This window comes from Gallus gallus, chromosome 13 (genome assembly GCF_016699485.2).
Source record: "Gallus gallus isolate bGalGal1 chromosome 13, bGalGal1.mat.broiler.GRCg7b, whole genome shotgun sequence".
NCBI lineage: Eukaryota > Metazoa > Chordata > Aves > Galliformes > Phasianidae > Gallus > Gallus gallus.
This window is the reverse complement of record NC_052544.1, coordinates 17,660,010-17,681,768: the sequence shown is the minus strand read 5'-3', so window position 1 is coordinate 17,681,768 and position 21,759 is coordinate 17,660,010. Positions and strand designations below refer to the sequence as shown.

Below are 21,759 nucleotides of genomic sequence, written 5' to 3'. Positions count from 1 at the left end.
TGGTAGTTTCATGTTAGTGAAGATTTTGGTTGCTAAAAAGCAATGCAAGTCTTAACACAGGCCCTTACTGTGCCAGAATAATTTGTGAGGGATGCACATAGACTTAAGGTAGAGATGCCATTTAAACAGAAAGTAATCTTCTCTAACCTCCTTGGCAAGTAGATCCTGCTGCTTCAGCAGAAAATCACTGTAGTATTGATCTGCAGCGGGAATCTGTGCTGCTACCTCTTCTTGTGCTGGAGTGTTGATAGAGCCCAGCTCTTGCTGATCATTCATTTCACTTTTATAAACTGGAAGGTTTGTGATCTGCTAGGAGTGCAGCTTCCACCAACAGGCCTTTGTGGCCCAGTCCTGTGCTCTAGCTCTGCCAGGGTTATAACATGGGACCTCAATTTAGAAAGGACTCGTTCTTCTTTTCCTAGGTTAAAAACTGCAGGTTTTACTTCAGTAATGGTTTGTTGTGACTAATTTAAAGAATAATAAAAGCAAAAATCTAGCCCTTTATTAATAGTATAAAGGATCTGCTGAAAGAATGGTAAAGGATGTGAAAGTTGCACTGATTACAGAATTCTATTTATTAATTATGAACCCACCTAAGCCAGACAATTATTACAGACTTATAAAGTAAGTCACTTTCTTAGGTGGAGTAGCTAAAGTTACAAACCAAAACAGTGAGTGGAAGGGCTAGGAAAAAGAACCTGGAAGTGATGCATCGCGGTCTCTTTACCGACAAGATCACACTGTGTTCCAGAACAGCTTCCAGCTTGCGTTGCATTACAGCAGGGCTTCTTAAGTGCTGTTGCAGACAGCCAGTCTCACCACAATATGATCTGCAACATATATTCAATACATATTTCCACCCATTTTCCTAGAGTAGTCTCAAGCACATCTCAAGGGCCCAAACCTCAAACTAAGTAAAGGACCCTCATTGCAGTCCCCCTGCAGATCTGTGTACTTGGATCCAACAGTGTATACTTTTCTTTCTGTGAAGGAAAAGTGACTCTTGGTAAATCAGTAGGCATAACTGAAGCTAGTTAAGAGTATCAGTCTGTGTCAGACTGTGCATTCCAGGATTCTTGAAAGCAGCTTAGCAAAGAAGAAATTAGGCCACTTGAAGAGGCACGGTGTGCAAACAACTGATAGATCTGACAGTGAGGGTTACACTCGTGATAGGTTCTGTTGCTGGAAGCTTAACCATGTTGAGTTTCTTTCCATTTTGTAAGGCTGTAAGTGCAGAGTCAAGCATAGCCAGAAAATGACTTTGAAGACTCTGTGCTTAGCATGTTAAAGCACCTCTAAAGGTAGTCATTTGGTCTGCACATTAATGGGCAGGATACATGGTGTTGCCAGTCTCTTGGCTGACGCAGGGAATGCTCATACAGTGGAGCAGGGATGCTTTCAAAATGTTCTAGACATACCAGCTCATCTGTGTTTGGATCTGCTGTACACAAAGCTTCCCAATCTGTGTATCTTACTGATGTGATTGTGTTTAAACTTACTGTATCAGTTTGGCTAAGGTTGGAATTTTCTCCAAACTTTGGCTGATGGAAACTGTTGATGGAGCCTTTTTTGCCAAATGGCAAAGGAGACAAATTCTAGCCTGGCTGGGGGTTTTGCATATCAGTTTTTTCTCTGCTTCTATAGAAACTCAGAACGGTGGTGAGAATGTCAGTGCTTTTCTCTTCCTGTAGCAGACAGTAGAATTGTTGTGTGAAAGCCTGAGTTTGGGAGGGTTGCCAGTTTGCAAGGGATTGGGAAGGGCAAGAGGAAGAGATTGTTGGTAGAACCTTCAGACTAAAATGTTCCATCATGATCCCAAACTGTAGGGCTTGGATTAAATCATCCAGCCTCTCCAGTTTTGTAGTCTTAATAGCTTTAATCTTTATTGTAAACAAATTTGTAACTTCTTTGTGTGGTGCACCTTGATGAGAAAAGGGAAAGAGTACGTATGAAATCTCTACTACTATGTCAGACTTTCATGCAGAAGCCTGGTTGTGCTGGGATCTCCCTTGCAGGTTTTCAAACAAAGACTGCAGTGTTTGGAGAGATGAGCTATCCTGTGTTCTGTAACCATGTGAACTGTCATGCTGAGATATCCACTGACAAATAATAGTATGTCTTATTTCTTGCAGGGCTTCCAAAGCAGCTGAGGACAGACCCTTAAGGAATGCCATGCAGTAAGTGCTAAACAAACTGGCACAGAAAGGATCAAAAAAGATGGCAGTCTGTTTTTGAAATAATTAAACATATGGACTCTCACTGATAAGAAATCATGTCAAAAAAAGGACGTAGCAAGGGCGAAAAGCCTGAGGCACTGATTGTAGCCCTACAGGCTGCCAATGAGGAACTCAGGACCAAGCTAACAGACATTCAAATTGAGCTGCATCAGGAGAAATCTAAGGTGAGTGAGGGTTTGGTTTTAAACAAGTGTCTGCACTGAAGGAAAGAAACATGGGAAAAACAGTAGTGCAGAAATTAAGAGCTGCAACAAACCTCTTCTCTTAAACAACAGTCTGATTTCCTGCTCCTTCACTGGAAAAGATTTCTCTTTACTGAGGTACAAATTTAAGACGCCTCTGGCCTTCTGGTGGAGCAGTATGCCTTTTGTAACATCTTTGCCCATGTTCCAATTATTGATTTTCGTCCTATCCGCTCAAATTGTCTCTAAGTATACAATTTAAAAAAAAAAAAGTTCCAGTGTCTAGAAGCTGTATAGTGTTGCTGGGTTTTTTTTTTTGAATGACTGCTTATTTCAGCAAGATATATCTGTATTTCAAAGTTGAATGAAGTGGTCCTTAAGTGTATAGCATGAAAGTCCACATGGACCTTTGTAATCCCCCTTTGTAATCCATTTGCAGTGCAGTCCAACTCTGTCATGTACGTTAAGGTATGTATGCATTGCTTCAGGTTAAAAGTTAAATGAGTATTGTGCATGTAGGATTATGCTGTGAAAGTGCTCAGGGGTCTCTAGTTGGGCTTAGATAATATATTAGTGTAAATGTACTGAAGGCTGATCTAACTTTGATTCCAGAACTATGGATGAAGAACTTAAAAGTTGTCTTTATTAAAGAGCAACAAAGAACAACCCTAAGTAAAGCGAGCTATTCCATCAGTGTAATGAAAAGTGAAACACGCTTTCCTTTAGTGTCATGTCCAAGAGCTGACTACCTTAAAGTTTTGCTGATGAGTAAGAGCATCTACAAAAAGCTAGATGTTTCCTGGATGTTCAGATTTGCAGCACACACTCTCATCTAATTAATTTCCTACAGTCATGAGAGCTGTAGGAATCTTGCTATTGCTAAGCCTTCTACTTCTTTAAGGAATTTGGCTGAAATTGACAGTTGAGTTAGAAAGTTGTTAGTCAAATGCACGTATATAGATAAGGACTTATTTCCTAAGGAAAAACTGAAGTATTTATCTTCAGTAAAGATATCACAGTGTCTATGTGAGGACTTCAGGAGTTGGCCCATATTTTGTTGTAGGAGGCTGGAGGAACAACTAGGGTCTGCAGGAGGCCCTTCCTTATTCTGACATGGCTGTGTGTTGGAGTGAGCTTGTTTTAGTAACAGTATCTTGGTAGCAGGTGACTTTCATTTTATTTTGACTTAGATTGCTAAACTTGAAAGAGAGAAGACTCAAGAAACAAAGCGTATCCGTGAAGTGGAGCAGCGCAAGCAGACTGTGCAAATCACAGAGCTAAAAGCCAAACTCCATGAGGAGAAAATGAAGGAGCTGCAGGCTGTGAGGGAGAACCTCATCAAACAGCATGAGCAGGAGATGACACGGATGGTGAAAGTTCGAGACAGTGAAATCCAGCGTCTCAAGTCAGCGTTGTGCGCACTGCGGGATGGCAGCAGCGATAAAGTAAGGACTGCGCTGACTATTGAGGCTCGTGAAGAGGCCAGAAAACAGTTTGACTCTGAGCGCCTTAAGCTTCTGCAGGAAATTACTGAACTGAAGTCTGCCAAAAAGCAGGTAGATGAGGCCTTGAACAATATGATCCAAGCTGACAAGATCAAAGCAGGTGATCTTCGAAGTGAGCATCAGTCCCACCAGGAAGCCATTTCTAAGATCAAATGGGAGAGCGAGAGGGATATTCGCCGTCTGGTTAGTAATACTTCCCTGCACTAAAACATTTCATGTGTTGTCTTATGCTGTGGGTTTGCCTCCTTTGCTTTTCAATTTTTTTTGGTGAATCATAGAACTCTGCAAAGCACCTCAGTCTGAAGAAGTAACAAAAACCTTACAGTGCCGTATCTCAATGGCAGATAGCTCACAGTGAGTCAGCTAGAGCAACTACTGGGTGGGCAGCTAATACCACAGAATAATGGTGATTGATGCACTCCATCAAGAATTGGCTTGCCAAGATCCTAATACATTTGCCATGCAAAATGTAAGAAAATGCTTACATCTGCACTTGAAGTTATTAGTTTCTCTTACCCCTATGTTGGTGTCCTAAACACATTAAACCATGGCAAGAGAAGAGGGACCTTTTGCTTTGATCTTGCCATTGCATTCAGTGAATTCATACTGGTGAGAATGGGTAAAAAGTGGCCTATACCTGTAGTAGGTAGTGCAAGTGGCTGTGTTTTTGTATAGCTAGGGAACTGGGCCTGCTTGCAGTGTTGGAAAATTTGGCATGAAAACTCACAGTTCAGTGAAAGAAACAGTGATATAAATATATCAGGAGTGATGTTTTTGAGTTTAAAGCATTGTGGTTGAATGCTGATAGGCAGCTAAGCACCTCACATTCATGCATTCACCTCTCCTCCGCTCCCACAATGTGGGGTGGGGGGGGTAGAAATAATCATTTAGTAAGAAGTTATAAAAACAAACTGAGAATAAGGATAGTTTAAAAAGTAAAATAGGAAAGGATGAAAAAAATCCGCCTAAAAACCAAGAAGAAGAAATGCAAATGATGCAAAACACAGCTGCTCACCTCTGGCTGACCAATGCCCATTCAGTCACTAAGCCATAGCAGCACCAGCCTAGTCTTCTGGATTTTACTGTCAAGCACAATGTCAATATGGTATGGAATATCCCTTTGGCCAGTTTGGGTCAGCTGTCCTGGCTTTGTCCCATTCCATTTTGCACATTGCATCGTGCTCAGTTTTGCTTTGTGTAAGGCTATCAAAGCTGTTACTGTGATGGTGTACAGTGTGGCTGACATTGGAGTATATTGCTCTGAAGCCTGTGTGGTATGACAGCAGATTCAAGTGGTGAACACTAGTAAATCATATTGTACCATATTCACCAAGGCTGAAATGCTTTTACTTTTACACGCTAACATTGTTGCTCTTGTGTTCCTCTCATCAGATGGATGAGATCAAGGCTAAAGATAGGATCATATTTTCCTTGGAGAAAGAACTGGAGACACAGACGGGCTATGTGCAGAAGCTGCAGCTGCAGAAAGAAGCTCTGGATGAACAGCTTTTCCTGGTGAAGGAGGCAGAGTGTAACATGAGCAGTCCCAAAAGGGAGATCCCAGGAAGGGCCGGAGATGGCTCAGAGCACTGCAGCAGCCCTGTATGCAGGTTTTACTGACTTGGACACAACATTTCTCTTGCTTAAACATTGTCTTGGCCTCTGGGAAAACATTAAATAATCAGTACTGCTTTGAAAGTATTGATCCATGAACAGAACTGTCTGGCTAGCCTGCATCCTCAAAAACAAACAGATATTGGGAAGACAGGCAGAGAGAAGGCTGGGGGGGGGGGGGAACCTAGGGGATTCTGGAGCACCTCCTCTTTCTCTGTCTTGCTCTACACATGTGCAGCCACTTGTCATTCACAAGGGTAGCAGAAACACAAGGTCATGGCCTGAAAACACAGCCTGATTGAGCACCTGGTGGGAAGGCAGGGCCATTCCAGGGGAGCTCAGGTGCATGCAGTGTACCCTATGGAAGGGCTGGAGCCAGGATCCACCCCTTTCCCAGACCTCATTTAAGGGTTGGCAGTGGAGGTAAGGGGATCTCATGGAGATCCCTGCATACCTGAGGCCTTCTGAAGGTAAACAGCTTTTTTCCTTTTTTTCTGTGTCTGTGGCTGCTGCATTTGGGCTTGTTCTCATTTGCTGCAGCCAAAGACTTTGCCACCCTGCTATTATTGCTGCACTTTCTATCACATTATAGCATTACAGCAAGGCATGCAGCTCCTTGTGACAACACAATATTTATGCAATAAATGTGTATATATACACATTTTTACATATTCTTCTTCCTCAGTTGTGTATGTAAAGGCAATTGATACTGAAAGGGGTGTCCTTTTTCACGTGACTTAGTGGCCTAGCAAATAGTAGCAGTGTATAGGAAAAATCAATTGAAACTGGACTGTTAGCTTTTGTTTTTTTTTCCCCAATAATAATAGCAAAAGAAGATGAGCATCAGAATCTTTTTGTTATTTTTAGCAAATAAAAATTTTTAATCTTAGTTTTCCTAAAACTAGATTTTTTTCTTCCAAAAACACATTTTTTGCCAAAATCTGTGGTGTTCTAAAAACAAATAACAAGTATAATTTGTTGATTGTGATATGTTTACTGGTATGTAGCTTTGGATGATTCTTTTCCCAAAGCAATGTGTTTTGAAGAATCAATAATTGTGTTATGTTGTTACTGATGAACAGGACTTGCGCAGGAACCAGAAGAGGATAGCTGAGTTGAATGCCACAATTCGGAAACTGGAAGACAGGAACACATTGCTGGTTGATGAGCGAAATGAACTGGTATGTGAGCTTTGCACTGTCATATAGGGGTGGCCAGAAACTGTAGGGAAGACGAGGAGAGGAGTCTCCAAGCATGTGATAAATGTGCCTTTTCTATCCATTGGGCTAGTCACCTCGGACACTTAGGATGGCTTTTCACTCCTGAATTAGAGTAATCCCAGTGATTACTAATTCAGTGATTTCTAATTCAAAAATCACAATGGAACAGTGTTGTAGGTTTCTGTGTGACTGATAATGTTCCTTCCTTGACCTTCTCAAGAGTTTAGGAGCATACAGCAGTATATGATGATGTAAATCAAATGATGCCTGTAGTCCTATACTTGAGAAAAGACAAGAATCAGCTATTGATAGATTGGACAACAGTAAATTGATTTCTTTAGCTGATTTACTCCCAGGTTGTGATTTGATCACTCAAAGTTTCTACCTCCATGATTAAGAATGAGGGTGGTGAAATTCAACTCCTGATGTTTCATTTATTTTGTTCCTCAGATAGGAGTCCTGGTGTGTGTCTTTCACATCAGTGTGGCTGGCTTGATTCTCCTCAATTTTTTTAAATTTAATATTTTCAAAATAATATCAAATTTGTAATAACATTACAGATGTATTCACATGCCTCTCTTCAATTAGGAAAAGCTCTCAGACCTCATATTTCTGGATTACTTAATAGTTTGTAGCTGTCTCGTGCCATTAAATCTTCAGCCTATTTTTTCATAGGAAAAAACCCTTTTTTAAAAAAAAAAAAAAAAGGGTTCAAAATTCTATCTTGCATAATGTGACTATAGTGAATTCATTTTGTTAAACGTGGGCAGGAACTGCTGGAAATGCCATGCTGTATGGTAGCTGTTGAGTCCTGGCCTGAACCATTGATTGAGCACCTGGGAAAAGGACCCAGTCAGCCCTGGGAGCACAGGTGAAGGCAATTTACCTGTGGGACAGGGAGGGGTGGAGCCTGACTGCACCTCTCTTAGACCTCATTTAAGGGCTGACTGCCACTGGGGAAGAATCTCTGGCTGGAGATCCCTCCCTTGTGGAGTATTTCCTGCAAGCCTAGATCTTCAGAGAGCACCTTTCCTTTGTAACATCATTCCATCCATGCTAGTCCTTTTGCTCTTACATTCCTGTGTCACTCTTCTACCACGTTAATCTTTCTGATGCTAGCACATGTACTTTGAGATACAGTCAGACCAGCAATAGCTTTATTCATTCGTAGGGTAAGACAGATTGTTTTGCCAACAATGATGCTGTTGGAAGATGTAACCACTTCCTACCAGCTCCTCTCTTTCCTGTTAGCAGAAGGGATCTTCAGGCACTTGATAGATTGCTTCAAGCAAAATCAATGGGTGAGATGTTATGATGATACAAGGAAATGTGCTTAACTGTCCTTAACAGCTATAGGGAACTCTGTCTTTTCTACAGCAGAACTGCATTGGGCAGGAACCTCTTAGTGATGAGTGGTAACACAGAGCTGATTCACGCCTTCATTAAGTAGATAATCTGGGTGCACATCATCTTTCTTATCCTTCCTTAGAAAAAGAAATGTTGTGTATTAACACTGGGTTTTACCAGATGGAGCTAATTTTGTGGAGGACAAGAACTTGGCTAAGACTCTAGTTGTACTAAATCCAGGACTTCCAAAGATGCTGTAAGATACTATGATTGATTTGTTGTTTAAATGATATTTAGTCAATATTTGTTGACTAAAACATTCATCGTGCACGTGCATAAGTTCCTACATTAATCTGTCTTTTGATGAGAAAGTCCATGAATTTCTTGAAGATAAAACACAGGTCTTGGTTTCATTTATAGTTCTTGCAGCAGGTTTGCAGTTGTCTGATGGTGTGTCAGGTTGCTTTGTCTCTATATATGAGTTTTCCCATAGATAAAACTATCAGTAAAAATGTGTGGAATCATGCTTTGAGATTTGTAGGTAAAAATAAGTTTATGGAAACTGTAAGCATTGCTAGGATTGCTTTGCCAGTTCCAGTAGATCATTTTGCTTGCCTTTTTAGTGTGATGGTAGTCCTACAGGGAAGATTAACAAAAATATTTCTCACAAAAGAGAAAGAAATATATCTTTTATTTGGATTACTTACCATTATTAATTGTTTTAAATCAATTATTATCAATTCAGCTGAAGCGTGTCCGAGAAGCTGAAAAACAGTGTAAACCTCTCCTGGAAAAGAACAAGTGCCTCACAAAGAGAAATGATGAACTGATGCAGTCTTTGCAGCGCATAGAAGATAAACTCAAAGCAGTCACTAAAGAAAATATAGAAATGGTCAGTATTGAAGAGAAAAATGCGCATTGCTGCATGATATGTCTGTTTTGGTGGAAGTGTTTGCACAGTGAATGCATGTGCATACACGAGAGTGTATAATACTATTGACAAGATACAGCAGTGCTTAGATTTGTACATAATAGTCTCATATAATGTTGTCTATTATGCTTAAGCGTGCAATATTTTTGAGTGAATGCATAAAATCAGTCTTTAATACCCTGAAAATTAGATTTGAGTCTGAATTTAAAAAAAGTTGTATCAAGTCATGTTCTACTCTGCCATTTTGCATCTGAAAACCAAAAAAGAAGCTGATAAGAGCTATGTTTTCAGACAGCCTGATGTTCATCTTTGAATTATATTACTACTTATTGTAGACATCACAAGTTAGAATTCTTTTTGCACGGCAGTTGTAGATCACAAGTCACGGCCCCTTGGCCTGTCTCACAGCAAGCAGAAGAGACTTGCGTGTGGTCAAGCATTAGACATCAGTGGACAGCACCACCAGTGCATATGGGTGCACGTGGCACTTAGCTCCACTGTCAAGAGTTGACATCTGCTCTTGGTAGTGTAGATGCCCAAATTATGTTAAGTTAGCGGGCTGTGGGTGGCTGGAATAATATTCTTGGGTTATAGGCATTTCCTTTTCCACATGTGCTCAGAGAAGACAGGACATGGAGTTCTAGTTAAGATAGTTATGGTGCCCCTTTATTTTCCCTTCCTCCTCTTTTGTTAGGATACGTGTTTTTCACAAAACTAAAATGTCCAGTTGCTCACTGTATAAGGTCATTTGAGGGGTATCAGCAAATGCATGGGAACGTGGGAGCATATACTACTGGGATATCCCCTGGACATGTGGGGGATAAATGTATTTGCTATGCAGTGGGCATCTGAATGCATGTGACCTTTAAGGGCTGCTGTAGAGGCTAGATTATCACAAAGTAAGTAGAAATAAATCTTTATCATTCTGCTTGAAGAACTCAGCCTTGCTGTGCTGCTTTGTCATTAAGAGCTGTTTGTGGGTTGTAAAACTTGTACAGCTGATATTATGAATTATAAAACTACAAGTTATACAAATTATGTAGCAGAAGCATATTAATGTGACTGTACATTCTAAATGAAGAACTATGCTTAATTTATAACTTAAAGTTTGTCTTTCTTTTAATTGCTAGATCTTATTTTGTATGTGTCTTTCTTCTTACCACAGAGAGAAAAAATGACATCACATCCTCCTCTAAAGAAACTAAAATCTCTCAATGACCTGGATCAGGCTAACGAGGAACAAGAAACAGAATTTTTAAAGCTGCAGGTCATAGAACAACAGAACATAATTGATGAGTTAACAAGGGTATGTCCAGAACACCAGGAAATGAGAAGCAATTCCTGTATAAAGTTAAATACCATTTGTATTTCATATTATAAAATTCTGAGGTTTCATATCTTCCTTGCTTTTAATACTTGTGTAATTTTAGATGTCAGAGTGTGTTGGTCTGGGTTATTAACTGCCTTTTTAATGGGGTGTTGGCCCTGCAATTTGTAGTTGTGACAGTTGTGTGTGAACTGAGCTATAGAAATGAACAGACTATGAACACTGGAGCTCAGTAACATACACACGTTCACAAGGCAGGGCTGTGAAAAGCTGACATGAGGTAACCATGCTGCCATTAAAATGTTCTCTGGAGAAGAAACGTGCAAGCATACAATGCAGTGCCCTTTGTGTGCTGGGAAAGAGCAAGTTGCTAGACATGGTTCTCCAGTTCTTCTTTCATATCCTTTAATACTGGCAATCCCCTTTTCAGATGACTTTGCATTTTGTTGAGGGGAAGGAGAAAGATGCTCCAAAGCAGGCTGTTTCTTCTCCTAAGGCATCATTGCTAGAAGTGGTGAAATCAGCACTTGTGTCTCTAAATAACTCTGAGACAGAGGCAGCACCACCTTTGCAGTGAAGGCAGTTTGCCTCCCATAATAAACCTGAACTGGTGCCCTGTGAAAGCCTCCTGGTGACTTTTTAACAGGAAATTGATCAGTGTATGTTGTCTGACAGCCTGCCAAGGCAGCTACGCAACAGCAGGGGCTGCTTTTCTACTATTCCCTCCTGTTTTCAAGTGATTTTTTTCAGTTGACACACAGACAGTTTTGGGTATGACTCTTCCCTTCTGCCTGGAATCATATTGCCGCTGGAACGCATAGCGGTCAGTGGAAAAGCAGTGATTTATTTCATCTGTAGGTCTGATGTCCTTGGGCTGCAGACAAAAGAAGATAGAGGTAAAATTTTTTAGTCCAGTAACTTTTCAATCTCACTTTCCAGGACAGGGAAAAACTCATTCGTCGCAGAAGGAGTAAAAGGAGTTCAAAACCAATTAAGGTAAAAGGAAAAATTATGAATTAAAAGATAATATATGCATAAGTTTATTGGCATCTTCTGTTCTTTTTTTGTTTTTGGATTCAGATTCCATGTTTAGAAGGTTGTAACCTGTCAGTAGAAGTGAAAAATGTTGCAAAGAAAACGTGAATCTAAAATGCTTATTGATCAGTTGGCAGCATGCTTACTCATAAACCAAGTTTTTAAATGTTCACCTCTTTGCACTGAAACCCAATCCTGCATGTCAAGCACCTCAGCTTTCATAGGACATGACTTGGTTCTCATTTGGATTGGTGAATTCAGTTACTGGAGACAGTGAGACATAGAGCCAAACTGTGTACTGTGAGAAGTCTCTTACAACATATGGCAGGTACTGTAAGACTGGAAAGATGTGTGGGATGAAAGACTCACTTAAAAAAATAAATAAATAAACCACTCAAACTAAAACATAACAATAGTTCTGTGCTAATGTAGCACTTATTTACTTGAACAGCAATATCAGTTAGAGAAGTACTGAGATATTCAGAATTATCAGCAGCGTCCCTGAGAGAAGGAAGAGGTTCTCCATTCTGCACTGTGGACATTTCCTTCATAGCATTATTTTCTCACCTAAGTCTGCATGTTGACAGATGTCTTCTGAACAGTTTCTATTATGTTTTCCAAGTTTCAGGCTAAGCCACATCCTCAGTTTAGTAATATAAATCAGGCTCATTCTCCACCAGCGGAAGGCCTAATCTTCAATATGGTTCCGTTTGGATTTGGTTGGAGGTGGCAATTGAAGGGATAGCACATCGCTCTTTTTTCATGTCTTGCCTTTTTAAAACAACTGGTAATGGGTCTTGAAACTGATCTTTCTCCAAATTAGAAACTCATACTGCCTATTTCCAGGCAGATTCAGAAATCATGTTTTTCCTTCTTTAGAGACATGTGATAGATGCAGTTATGGGGTATGATGACGATTCCATGGACTCTGAAACGTCCTCTGTGGCCTCATATAGAACAGACAGAACACCAGCAACTCCGGATGATGATCTGGATGAGGTAAGATCTGACTCAATTTCCCCAGGCAAGGACAAATTTTCAGATGATTTTGACTTCTAAAGCAAGTGACCAGGGTTTTATTGCTGTATATTGGATGGCAAGTTCTTCATTAAATTTGGCCTCATTTTCGTATGCTCAAATACTGAGAAGTTATATCAAACTCTAGTCCATAGAGTGTACAGCTATGACTTCGTTGCAGTCTGAGGTGACTTTTTTCTCTCATCTCTCAAGAAAATGAACTTTTAGCTAAAAATATATATAAACATTCTATTAATTCTACATCCTTATTACTTCTCATTACAGCAGGATCACCATAAAAGCTGTTTTAAATCAAGATCTGTAAACTAACTAATGTGTTTAATACCTTACACTTGTATTCTTTGCTTTGGCAGTGCTGTGCTGTCTAGTGGTTAGGTGTGTCCTTTCTCCTTCCTCAGAGTTTAGCTGCAGAAGAATCGGAGCTGCGGTTTCGACAGCTGACAAAGGAATATCAGGCCCTGCAGAGAGCTTATGCGCTACTGCAAGAGCAAACAGGAGGCGTCATAGATGCTGAAAGAGAAGCCAAGGTCAGTGACAGTCTGAGAGGCAAAGCATTTCATTGCTATCGGAACATTTTGATTTCTCAAAGTGGCATGCAAGAAAATGGAGATAGATGTCCATGGATATTTATCTGTTACATTTCACTCATCGGCTAAGTATATTTTAAGAGAGTGATGACTGAAGATGGACACAATTACTTTGCTTACAAGGGTCTGTTCTCGTCTGTTCTCTGGCTGTTTCAAACCCCTGCATTTAGACAGACATGCCAAAGCAGACAGTTCTGCAGTTTGGCACAGAGTCACAAGAATTGTCTCCTGTTTTGCCCAGGTGTGAAGGGGTTGGATTTGTATGTGTGAATGGAGGCCTATGCTTTTCCATAAAGGCATAAATTGCTCCAACTTTAGGAATACCTACCTGAATGTAATCTACATATCTTTGTTAAAAACATTCACATTTGAATGTGATGCATATTACAGTAAAACTTCCAAGGCTAAAAATGTTCTCCATCTAATAAAACTGTAGAATAATTCAGGCTGGAAGCAACTTCAGGTGAACTCCAGCCCAGTATCTAGCTCAAAGAAGTGTCAGATGTAAGGTAGTACCAGGTTATATATATATTTTTTTTTTTACCACTTTCAAGTCTATTCTTAAAGACCTTTCAGGCAGTTCTGATCACTTTTTTTTTACTACCCATTGCCAGTCTCATTTACTAATCACTTTTATTCAATTCAGGTACAGTCCCTGTAGTAGAAATGCTAAATCATGGTGTGAAATGGTGATTGGGCACCTGGTGGGAAGGCAGGGCCAACCTAGGGGAGCTCAGGTGCAAGCAATGTATGAGTGACTGGAAGGGGTGAAGCCAGGATCCACCCCTTCCCAGCCCTCATTTTTTAAGGGTTGGCAGTGGAAGTGAGGGCGTCACTTGCTGGAGATCTGTGCCTCCCTGAGGCCTTCCCAGGGTAAGCAGCTTTTTCCCTTTGTTTCTGTTGCTGCTGCATTCGGGCTTGTCCTCACTTGCTGCAGCCAAAGTCTTTGCCATCCTGCTATTATTGCTATACTTTTGATTGCATTGTAGCATTACAGTCCCTTACTAGGGTCTTCTCACACTGAATACCTGGCCTTGCATTATACTACTCCAGTTTAAGATGTTAATGAACAGCCTTGGGTGGAGCTGCTGCTCTGTCCCCTTGTGCCATCTGTATGCATGTGTGTGGTGACACAAGGTATTGCAGAGCTAGAATCTTCGTAGTGATTACTCATTCTGTGGAAATAAGAGCATAGATCCAGACTATTTTGTATTTCACTTTTTTTTTTCAGTCACATAGCTATTTTTGTTGTTGTTGAATGCTGTGTTTGACTTCAACAGGCTCAGGAGCAGCTCCAAGCTGAAGTCCAGAGATATAAAGCCAAAATAGAAGATCTGGAGAAAACTTTAGCACAAAAAGGACAGGTAAGCACCTCTTGTGTATTTTATTTTTTCTGTTTAGGATCTTCACTCTTTAGAATATACCTAGCACAGTTTCACTATAGACTTCCCCGTGATTTAATGTCTCCATGTAATAAACAGGCAGGTATAGTGTGTTCAGAAGCCTTGCTAAAGCTTGCTATACTAATATGCTGTTATTTTGTAACCCATGATCTGTGTATGTAGGATTTTAAAACCTGAGTATTGTGGTTCCAATTTTCAGTAAAAATGTCCAGCCTTGTGAAGTTCAATTATTTTGTAACAGAATTGCTTCATCCAACAGGACTCCCATTGGGTGGAAGACAAACAGCTTTTCATTAAGAGGAACCAAGAGCTTCTAGACAAGGTATGTTCCTGAATTTTATGCCTCTGGAGAAGAGGAGGCTCAAGGGAGGTTATCTTACTGCTCTCTGCAACTACCCGAAGGAAGGTTGTGGTGTGGTTGGGGTCAGCCTCTTCTCCCATGTAACTAGTGACAGGGATAGAGAGGATGGCCTCAACTTGTGCCAGATACCTCACCCAACTGTGTATTAAGTGTCTTGTCCACCTCTTCATCCTGGTTGGGTGGCCTGTAGCAGACTCTCAGGATAATATCAGCCTTACTGGCTTTTGCTTTTATTCTGACCCATAAGCTCTCAACTCTATCATCACCATTGTTATTTTCCATACATTCACATACTTTCTTAATATAGAGGGCTGCACCACTGCCTTTCCTGCCTTGCTTATCTCTTCTGAAAAGTCAGTAGCTGTCCATCACGGCACTCCAGCTGTGTGAGTCATCCCACCACATTTCTGTAATGGCAACCATATCATAGCTTTTTGACTGCATAATGGCCTCCAGCTCCTCCTGTTTGTTACCCATGCTGTGTGCATTAGTGTAGAGGCACCTGAGCTGGGCCTCCTTTGGAGTGGCAGTAGTCCTAATACCCTCATGACCATACTCAGGTGTTTCCACAGGCACCAACCTCACGTTCTTCCTACAAAAGGATGAGTCATCCTTCTCCTTCACCAAGACACAAGACTGTGGGATCTTACTAGCACATCTCTCACCTACAAGCACTGGGACGTTACATACAGGCTCCGTTCTAGCGACCCCAGTTACACCCCCACCCCTTTTTGTACCTGATGTTTGCTGGGATTGGATTGCTTTAGGAAAACCTTTAATCTGAGCGTTTTAGGATATTTAGCAAGGTGAGCAGAAGTTCACCTGTAAATTAAAGACTCATTGAGTTAATGTGGCAACTTAGAGAATCATCTCTAGAGTTTGGATTTTACACTGCCAGTGCTGCCTGAACTGTACTCAACAAATACTCAGTGTTTCGTATAACAGTCACGCAGATCATGAATTTATGTATTTCTATTAGATAGAGAAACTGGAAGCAGAAAACAACCGTCTGCAACAGGAGCTGCAGGATGCCCGGGACCAGAATGAGCTGTTGGAGTTCCGCAACCTGGAGCTGGAGGTGATGGATGAGCTGCTTGCAGTAGAGCTGGTCTCACTCTCACTGGACACCAACTTTGACTGTTTACACCAGCACTGTAGTGATATAATAGAGTAACTAATCAGTGCAATTGTGTTTATTTGTGGTCTGTGGGAGTATGTGGGCTATAATGTCCTGGAAACAGTAAGCTCTGTATTTGACTCATTTTGGTCTGAGCTAGATGCCTAGTAAGCAAAAATAATCTTAGCTCGTTAACCTTGGTATGGTTGTGCTAAGTTATCACACTTGCAGGTATGTTTTTACTAATACTTCAGAGCTTTCTGTTGTCAACGTGCTTTGTTCTTATTGCTGGCCTGGAGAACAAACACACAGTGCTGGCCAAAATCTATTAAAATTAATAGAAATTAATTGAATTGAAATGACCCAGTGAACAAGATTTAAACCCCATCCTCATGTACTTTGCTCAGGGCTGCATCCTAGTTGACAGCCAAAAATCTCTGCTGGCATCCAGTTGTGGGTGTTTTTTGTTTGCTTGTGAACTTCTTTGTTTGTTTTCTTATGGAACTGAAGAATTAAATGCTCATGAGCCAGAAGTGTATTTGAAAGTGAAATTTAATCTTCTGTGCTTGCCTGACTAACAAAAAGAATGTGAAATAACATTTTTAAATTTTTATTTTTCTTTGGTCTTTTAAAATGAGACAAGTATTTGTAGGTTTTATGCAGTGAAGGTGTATAAACAGCTATGTTTATCAACTTCCTTGAACTTGCTGCTTTCCATGAGTAATAGAACATATGTCATATGAGGATGAGCAAGGATGTAATCTGAGTACCCCTGTAGTCTTAAGTAAAATACTTGCTCATAAAGGTAGTACTACCAGCAGTGTATAGTTGTTCAACACCTAACTGAGCAAATCACTTTAAATGACAGTCTTAGCCATATGACAGCCTTCCCACCGGCAACTTGCAAACATACGTTATTTATTTGATGAGTTATGTGCTGTAAAATAATTCATTGGATTTTAGGATCCTGTGCCACTCTGCACGCTATTCTTAGCCTAGAGTCCTACCATTAGATTTTACCAGCAGTAATCAAATGCTGATGTAATGTTTCTTTTCTCCTACTGTGAGGAGACTAGGTTTCTGAAGCATGATATAAACAGTAGCTGTGGAATTTGCTGAGTTCTCTATGCGTCTCATTCATTCTAACGTGCTCTCTGGTGTCTTCTCCATGAATTTTCAGGAAAGAGAGAGACGGTCCCCACCATTTAATCTTCAAATTCACCCATTCTCGGATGGTGTGAGTGCTCTACAGATATACTGCATGAAGGAAGGGGTTAAGGTAAGTCAGTTTCATAAGGCAGGGCTTACTACAGGAGAGGTTGATGCTGTCCATGTAATCACATTAATCTCTGTGAATAACTCCAGTAAATTTTAAGATTTAAACAGTCAAACAAGTTTCATTAGACATATGGAATTGAAGTTGTAATTTTCACTATGATGATAAAACCTGGTGCAAAAGCAATTGAAATCAGTGTGTTGCATTTCTGTGTTTTATCTTAACATTTTTCATAAGAAGGACAAACAATGCAAACATGAGAAAAAAGTGCATGCCTTGCCTTTATCTTATTTTCTATTTTCAGGATGTCAGCATCCCAGACCTCATAAAGCAATTGGACATCCTAGGTGATAATGGGGTAAGTTAATAGGGAGGTATTTTCCTTTTACAAGCTACATTTTGTACAGAAGATAAGTGAAATCTGTAACTATGGCTATTTTCTAAGGTATTTGTTAAATCATGTAATATCAGAAGTGTTCATTTAGAGAATGTATATCTCTGTAACTTAAGCTTTTGTTAAATTTCAATAATCAGAGGACATGTAACAAAGCAGCAGCTTTAACAGCTAGTTTAGTAGACTGGGAAGAGTGCGTGTCCAGAGGCTAAATGACATCTGGAACCAGGCCTGACTGCAATCCAGGTACTGAGCAAGCTTGTGATGAATTAATTTGGCAGTATAAGTCCACCACATCTTCATCATGTCTTGGGTTTCTCTGAAAGCAGTTTCATAAATAGACAAGAAATACCAAATGCTGTGTGGCTTTCTAAGTAGACATTGCTGCCCGCTTTAATCATCCATGTGAAAGGAAACATCCTGTGTCTACATTAGATACACTTTAAGAAAGTGTGTAAGAAATAGAAAAAGAAAGATCATGATTGTCTCCACGCATACTGAAATAGATGAGCTTTAACTTATTTTTTTTCAGAAAGTTAATGGAAATCTGGCTTTGCAAAACTACCCCACAGGCAAATGGGTCTAACTTTAGATTTCTCCTAAGGTGGAACAACATGAAAACATACAGTCAGTCCATATCTTGTGAAGAAATAAAGCATTGCTCTTTCTGTTACGTTAGCAGACCCTGAACATTTTGATGTAGATGTAGTGTGTAGCATGGATAATCTGTATCCATGTAGGAAACTAGGAGTAATATTTTTCTTCTCTCTCTTCACAGAATTTAAGAAATGAAGAACAAGTGGCCATAATTCAGGCTTCCACAGTATTGTCTTTGGCAGAAAAGGTAAAATGTGTGCTTGCTTTTCTCATGTGTTATCTAATGACTCATTTAATGCTGTAAATTTTCAGCTCTGTTGTTGCAAATATAATTGAACTTTCTAGTATAGGAGGCAATTCCTTGGAAAAAGAAATCCTGTTAGCAGTATTTTATACTGCTGTGTATCAACTAGAGATTTTGCAAGGGTAGGAATACCTTAATGTGATGTAATCACAGTCCCAAACACCTTGCTAAAGCAGCAGAAAAGTCAGATTTACCAGACACAGGCAATGTGGTCAGAATACCTGGAAATGCAGAGTAAAATAAAGCATTCAAGCCTACGTGCCTAGAAAACACAGCAGATTACAGCTCTTGTTCTCTTGCTTCCAGTGGATTCAGCAGATTGAGGGAGCTGAGGCTGCTCTGCACCAGAAGATGATGGAACTGGAAAGCGATATGGTAGGCAAACTTTCCTTAATAGACTTCTTAGGAATTTGTCACATTTATGTGGTGCACCACAAAATAATCAAAAATTGGTCTTTTGGCAAAACATGTATGGAGGCTTTCTCTGATTATTAGTGAATCCATAAAGTTACTAGTCACTTTCATATGCAACAGCAGAAAACAAAGAGAAGTAGTCGAGGTTTGAGAACTTTTTATATTAAGGTAACTGTTGATTAAAAAAAATGCAAAAACTCAGATGCAGCTTGGTGATTTTTCAGAGATGTGACCACACTCTTTGCCTTATAAGATTAACAGTTTAAAAAATTAGTAATTGTACTGCATTTTACTCTATACTGATAAGTGGGAAATAATTTTCAAGCTGTTTTACTTCCTTATGCTTTAAACCCCTATAATCTTGAAAGTAAAATGCTCCCAGATAAACTTGCTACAGTACTTTTATACTATCCTTATTCTAGTCAGTGGAAGTCATTTAAAAGAAGCTTGACAAGAGTTGGCATGTCCATACTCAAGTTGATTGAGCTTAAGGTAGGCTGGGGAGTTAAGCACAGCATCTTTCTCCAAATAACATGGTCATGAAAATGCCTGTTCAGTTCCTATTTAGTTTATTGTGCTCTCACACTTATTCCAAAATAAGAGAAACCACAAAAGAGGTTGTCTGTGACTCCAGAGCTACTGTCTTCAGAAAAATTACGCAGAAAAACTGAAATGCTACTACTGAAATGCTAACCAATACTAAAATCAGCAAGGAGATTATAGACTTAGTTTTATGTAGCTGTATTTTCATGAAAAGCAAACACAGCTGTTTTCATTTCCTACTCTTTAGCTGAGACAGATGAATACCAATAACCCTGCAGTGTCAACTGTAGATCAGTTTTCTAGTCCTGCCCAAGTCAGATATCTGTAGTTGATTTAATAAAACTTTCCAAAGCATTTTGAGTAACTCATTTTTCTGTCCAAATGATCCTTTCTTGTAGGAACAATTTTGCAAGATAAAAGGTTATTTGGAGGAAGAACTAGACTACAGGAAGCAAGCTCTTGACCAGGCATACATGGTATGTACAAAGGAAATGCTACAGCGTACATTGGTTGGCTCTGTAGTGTCACACCAGGCTCCAGCTGGATCAAGAAGAGAGATTTTTGCTTTCCTCTTAGTATTTTTATCTGACATACTACCATGCAATCTGTGCTGCTTCAAAAGGGTGCCTAGGTTTTGCACAATATAAAAAGGCAGAGCTCCTGAAGTCCAAAGCTCTGTTGTCATCTGAAGGCAGATGCTGCTCATTAATATCAACTTGTCCAAATGGAGTCAATGCAATCAACTAGAACTCAAATCTGGAATCTTAGATGGCACATTTTGTGTATGCCATAGTGAGAAGACAGTGTGCCACAAAGAGCAAGATTTCCTGCTGTAAAACACTGCTGTACCGAATTCTGATACGTAGGTCTGGTAACCTGCCATACATGTTCAGCATATTTGGTTTGTCAGTTAATGGCAATGCTCATGACTAGCAGGATTAATAGCAAAAGTAGTCTGGCACTGACTTTCAACATTTCTTCTCTTGTTTTAAAACTTATTTCTAGCGCAGTGGGTCAGTTTTAGAATTGGTAAAATATTCATCTTTTTAATTGCAATTATAAAATACATATGAAAGTTCTGTCCAACTCCTGGTCATCATTATAGCCACGTAAAGTCACCAAGAGATGTCAGGGAAAACTAATGTTAGAATACCATACAAATAAAAGTGTGTTCTTTTTCTTTTTAAACATTGGGCCATTCTGTAAGTTCTGCTTGTCACATTTTTGCACGTTTGAGCACAGGGACCATCATGCAGGTGCCTGAATCTGCCACAACTCCCTGTCCTCACTTTTTAAAAAAAAAATGTTCTGTCTCTAACTGACTTTTGGTATCGCATCGACCAGAGGATCCAGGAGCTTGAGGCCACCTTGTACAATGCTTTGCAGCAAGAAACGGTGATAAAGTTTGGAGAACTGCTCACTGAAAAACAGCAGGAAGAGCTCAGGACAGCAGTAGAAAAGCTAAGACGCCAGATGCTGAGGAAAAGCAGAGAATACGATTGCCAGATTCTTCAGGAGAGGATGGAGCTGCTCCAGCAGGCTCATCAGGTAAAAAGAAAAAAGCACATGCAGGTCTATCCAGCTTTGCTGTGTGAGAATGAAAGCTGAGGCCAAATCTGGGCAAGCACCAGGTCCCAGGCATGCTTGACATCTAGTTTCCTGAGTTGTTTTATATTCTGTGTCTTTACTGTGCACACGAACCCTTGATATTAGCTCGTGGAGTGGTATTTTGGAGTATTTTGAGTCTTAAAATTCTAAACCAGGCAGTTTTCATCCATAAAAATGGCCGCCTCTAGTTATTGGACTTGTCTCAGTAGGAACTACATGAATTGTTCTGGTGCATGCTACATAGGAGAGGTATCTTTTTCCTGCCACTTCTGGGTTTCTGCTGGTTACTGGCCATCTGTCACAGGCTTTAAGTAGAAAAAAAGACACAAAGACTCACGGTCTCGTTTTTGTAGTCCGTAACTCTGTGGGATCGTTCTTCCCAGCCTGCTAAAGTTTAAGTTGTATTATATAGTTTTTGTAGAAGTATCAACTTCTGCTAAAAGCACATTCTGGGTATGAGTTTGGCACACCTAGCTCACCACAGAATCAGTATTTTCATAAAGCCATAAACATTTAACGTTTCACATCTCATAACATTTTAGTCCTCTTTTAACATATCATACTGTGAGAAATCTTAACTTTGATATATTTCTAAAAGTATAATCACAGCTGTACGCTTTCCATATATTTACCGCAGGATTAGTAAAATCAATACTATGAAACAGATCCACCATTGTAGCTAATTTACAGTGTTTTGAGGGTGCAGTAAAATAAACACA

The 21,759-nt window shown here is 39.9% G+C and overlaps 1 protein-coding gene across 13 annotated transcripts in view; it reads left to right on the top strand.

The window, feature by feature from the left end:
- Positions 1 to 21,759, top strand: part of JAKMIP2 (janus kinase and microtubule interacting protein 2) — a 50,168-nt gene that overhangs the window by 11,443 nt on the left and 16,966 nt on the right. For 12 of the 13 annotated variants that reach the window (XR_005839502.2, XR_005839504.2, XM_040647011.2 and 9 more), the window contains exons 2-19: positions 2,133 to 2,401; positions 3,610 to 4,107; positions 5,317 to 5,526; positions 6,621 to 6,719; positions 8,851 to 8,997; positions 10,202 to 10,342; positions 11,303 to 11,359; positions 12,278 to 12,397; positions 12,835 to 12,963; positions 14,304 to 14,387; positions 14,686 to 14,748; positions 15,767 to 15,865; positions 17,085 to 17,183; positions 17,485 to 17,538; positions 18,353 to 18,418; positions 18,782 to 18,850; positions 19,831 to 19,908; positions 20,777 to 20,980. Coding sequence is in view for 11 of the 13 variants with exons in the window: in XM_040647011.2 (XP_040502945.1) it covers positions 2,273 to 2,401; positions 3,610 to 4,107; positions 5,317 to 5,526; positions 6,621 to 6,719; positions 8,851 to 8,997; positions 10,202 to 10,342; positions 11,303 to 11,359; positions 12,278 to 12,397; positions 12,835 to 12,963; positions 14,304 to 14,387; positions 14,686 to 14,748; positions 15,767 to 15,865; positions 17,085 to 17,183; positions 17,485 to 17,538; positions 18,353 to 18,418; positions 18,782 to 18,850; positions 19,831 to 19,908; positions 20,777 to 20,980 (2,346 nt within the window). In the remaining 2 variants the exon portion in view is untranslated. The remainder of the gene's footprint in view (positions 1 to 2,132; positions 2,402 to 3,609; positions 4,108 to 5,316; positions 5,527 to 6,620; positions 6,720 to 8,850; positions 8,998 to 10,201; positions 10,343 to 11,302; positions 11,360 to 12,277; positions 12,398 to 12,834; positions 12,964 to 14,303; positions 14,388 to 14,685; positions 14,749 to 15,766; positions 15,866 to 17,084; positions 17,184 to 17,484; positions 17,539 to 18,352; positions 18,419 to 18,781; positions 18,851 to 19,830; positions 19,909 to 20,776; positions 20,981 to 21,759) is intronic. The other variant, XM_046900422.1, reaches the window with a different exon arrangement.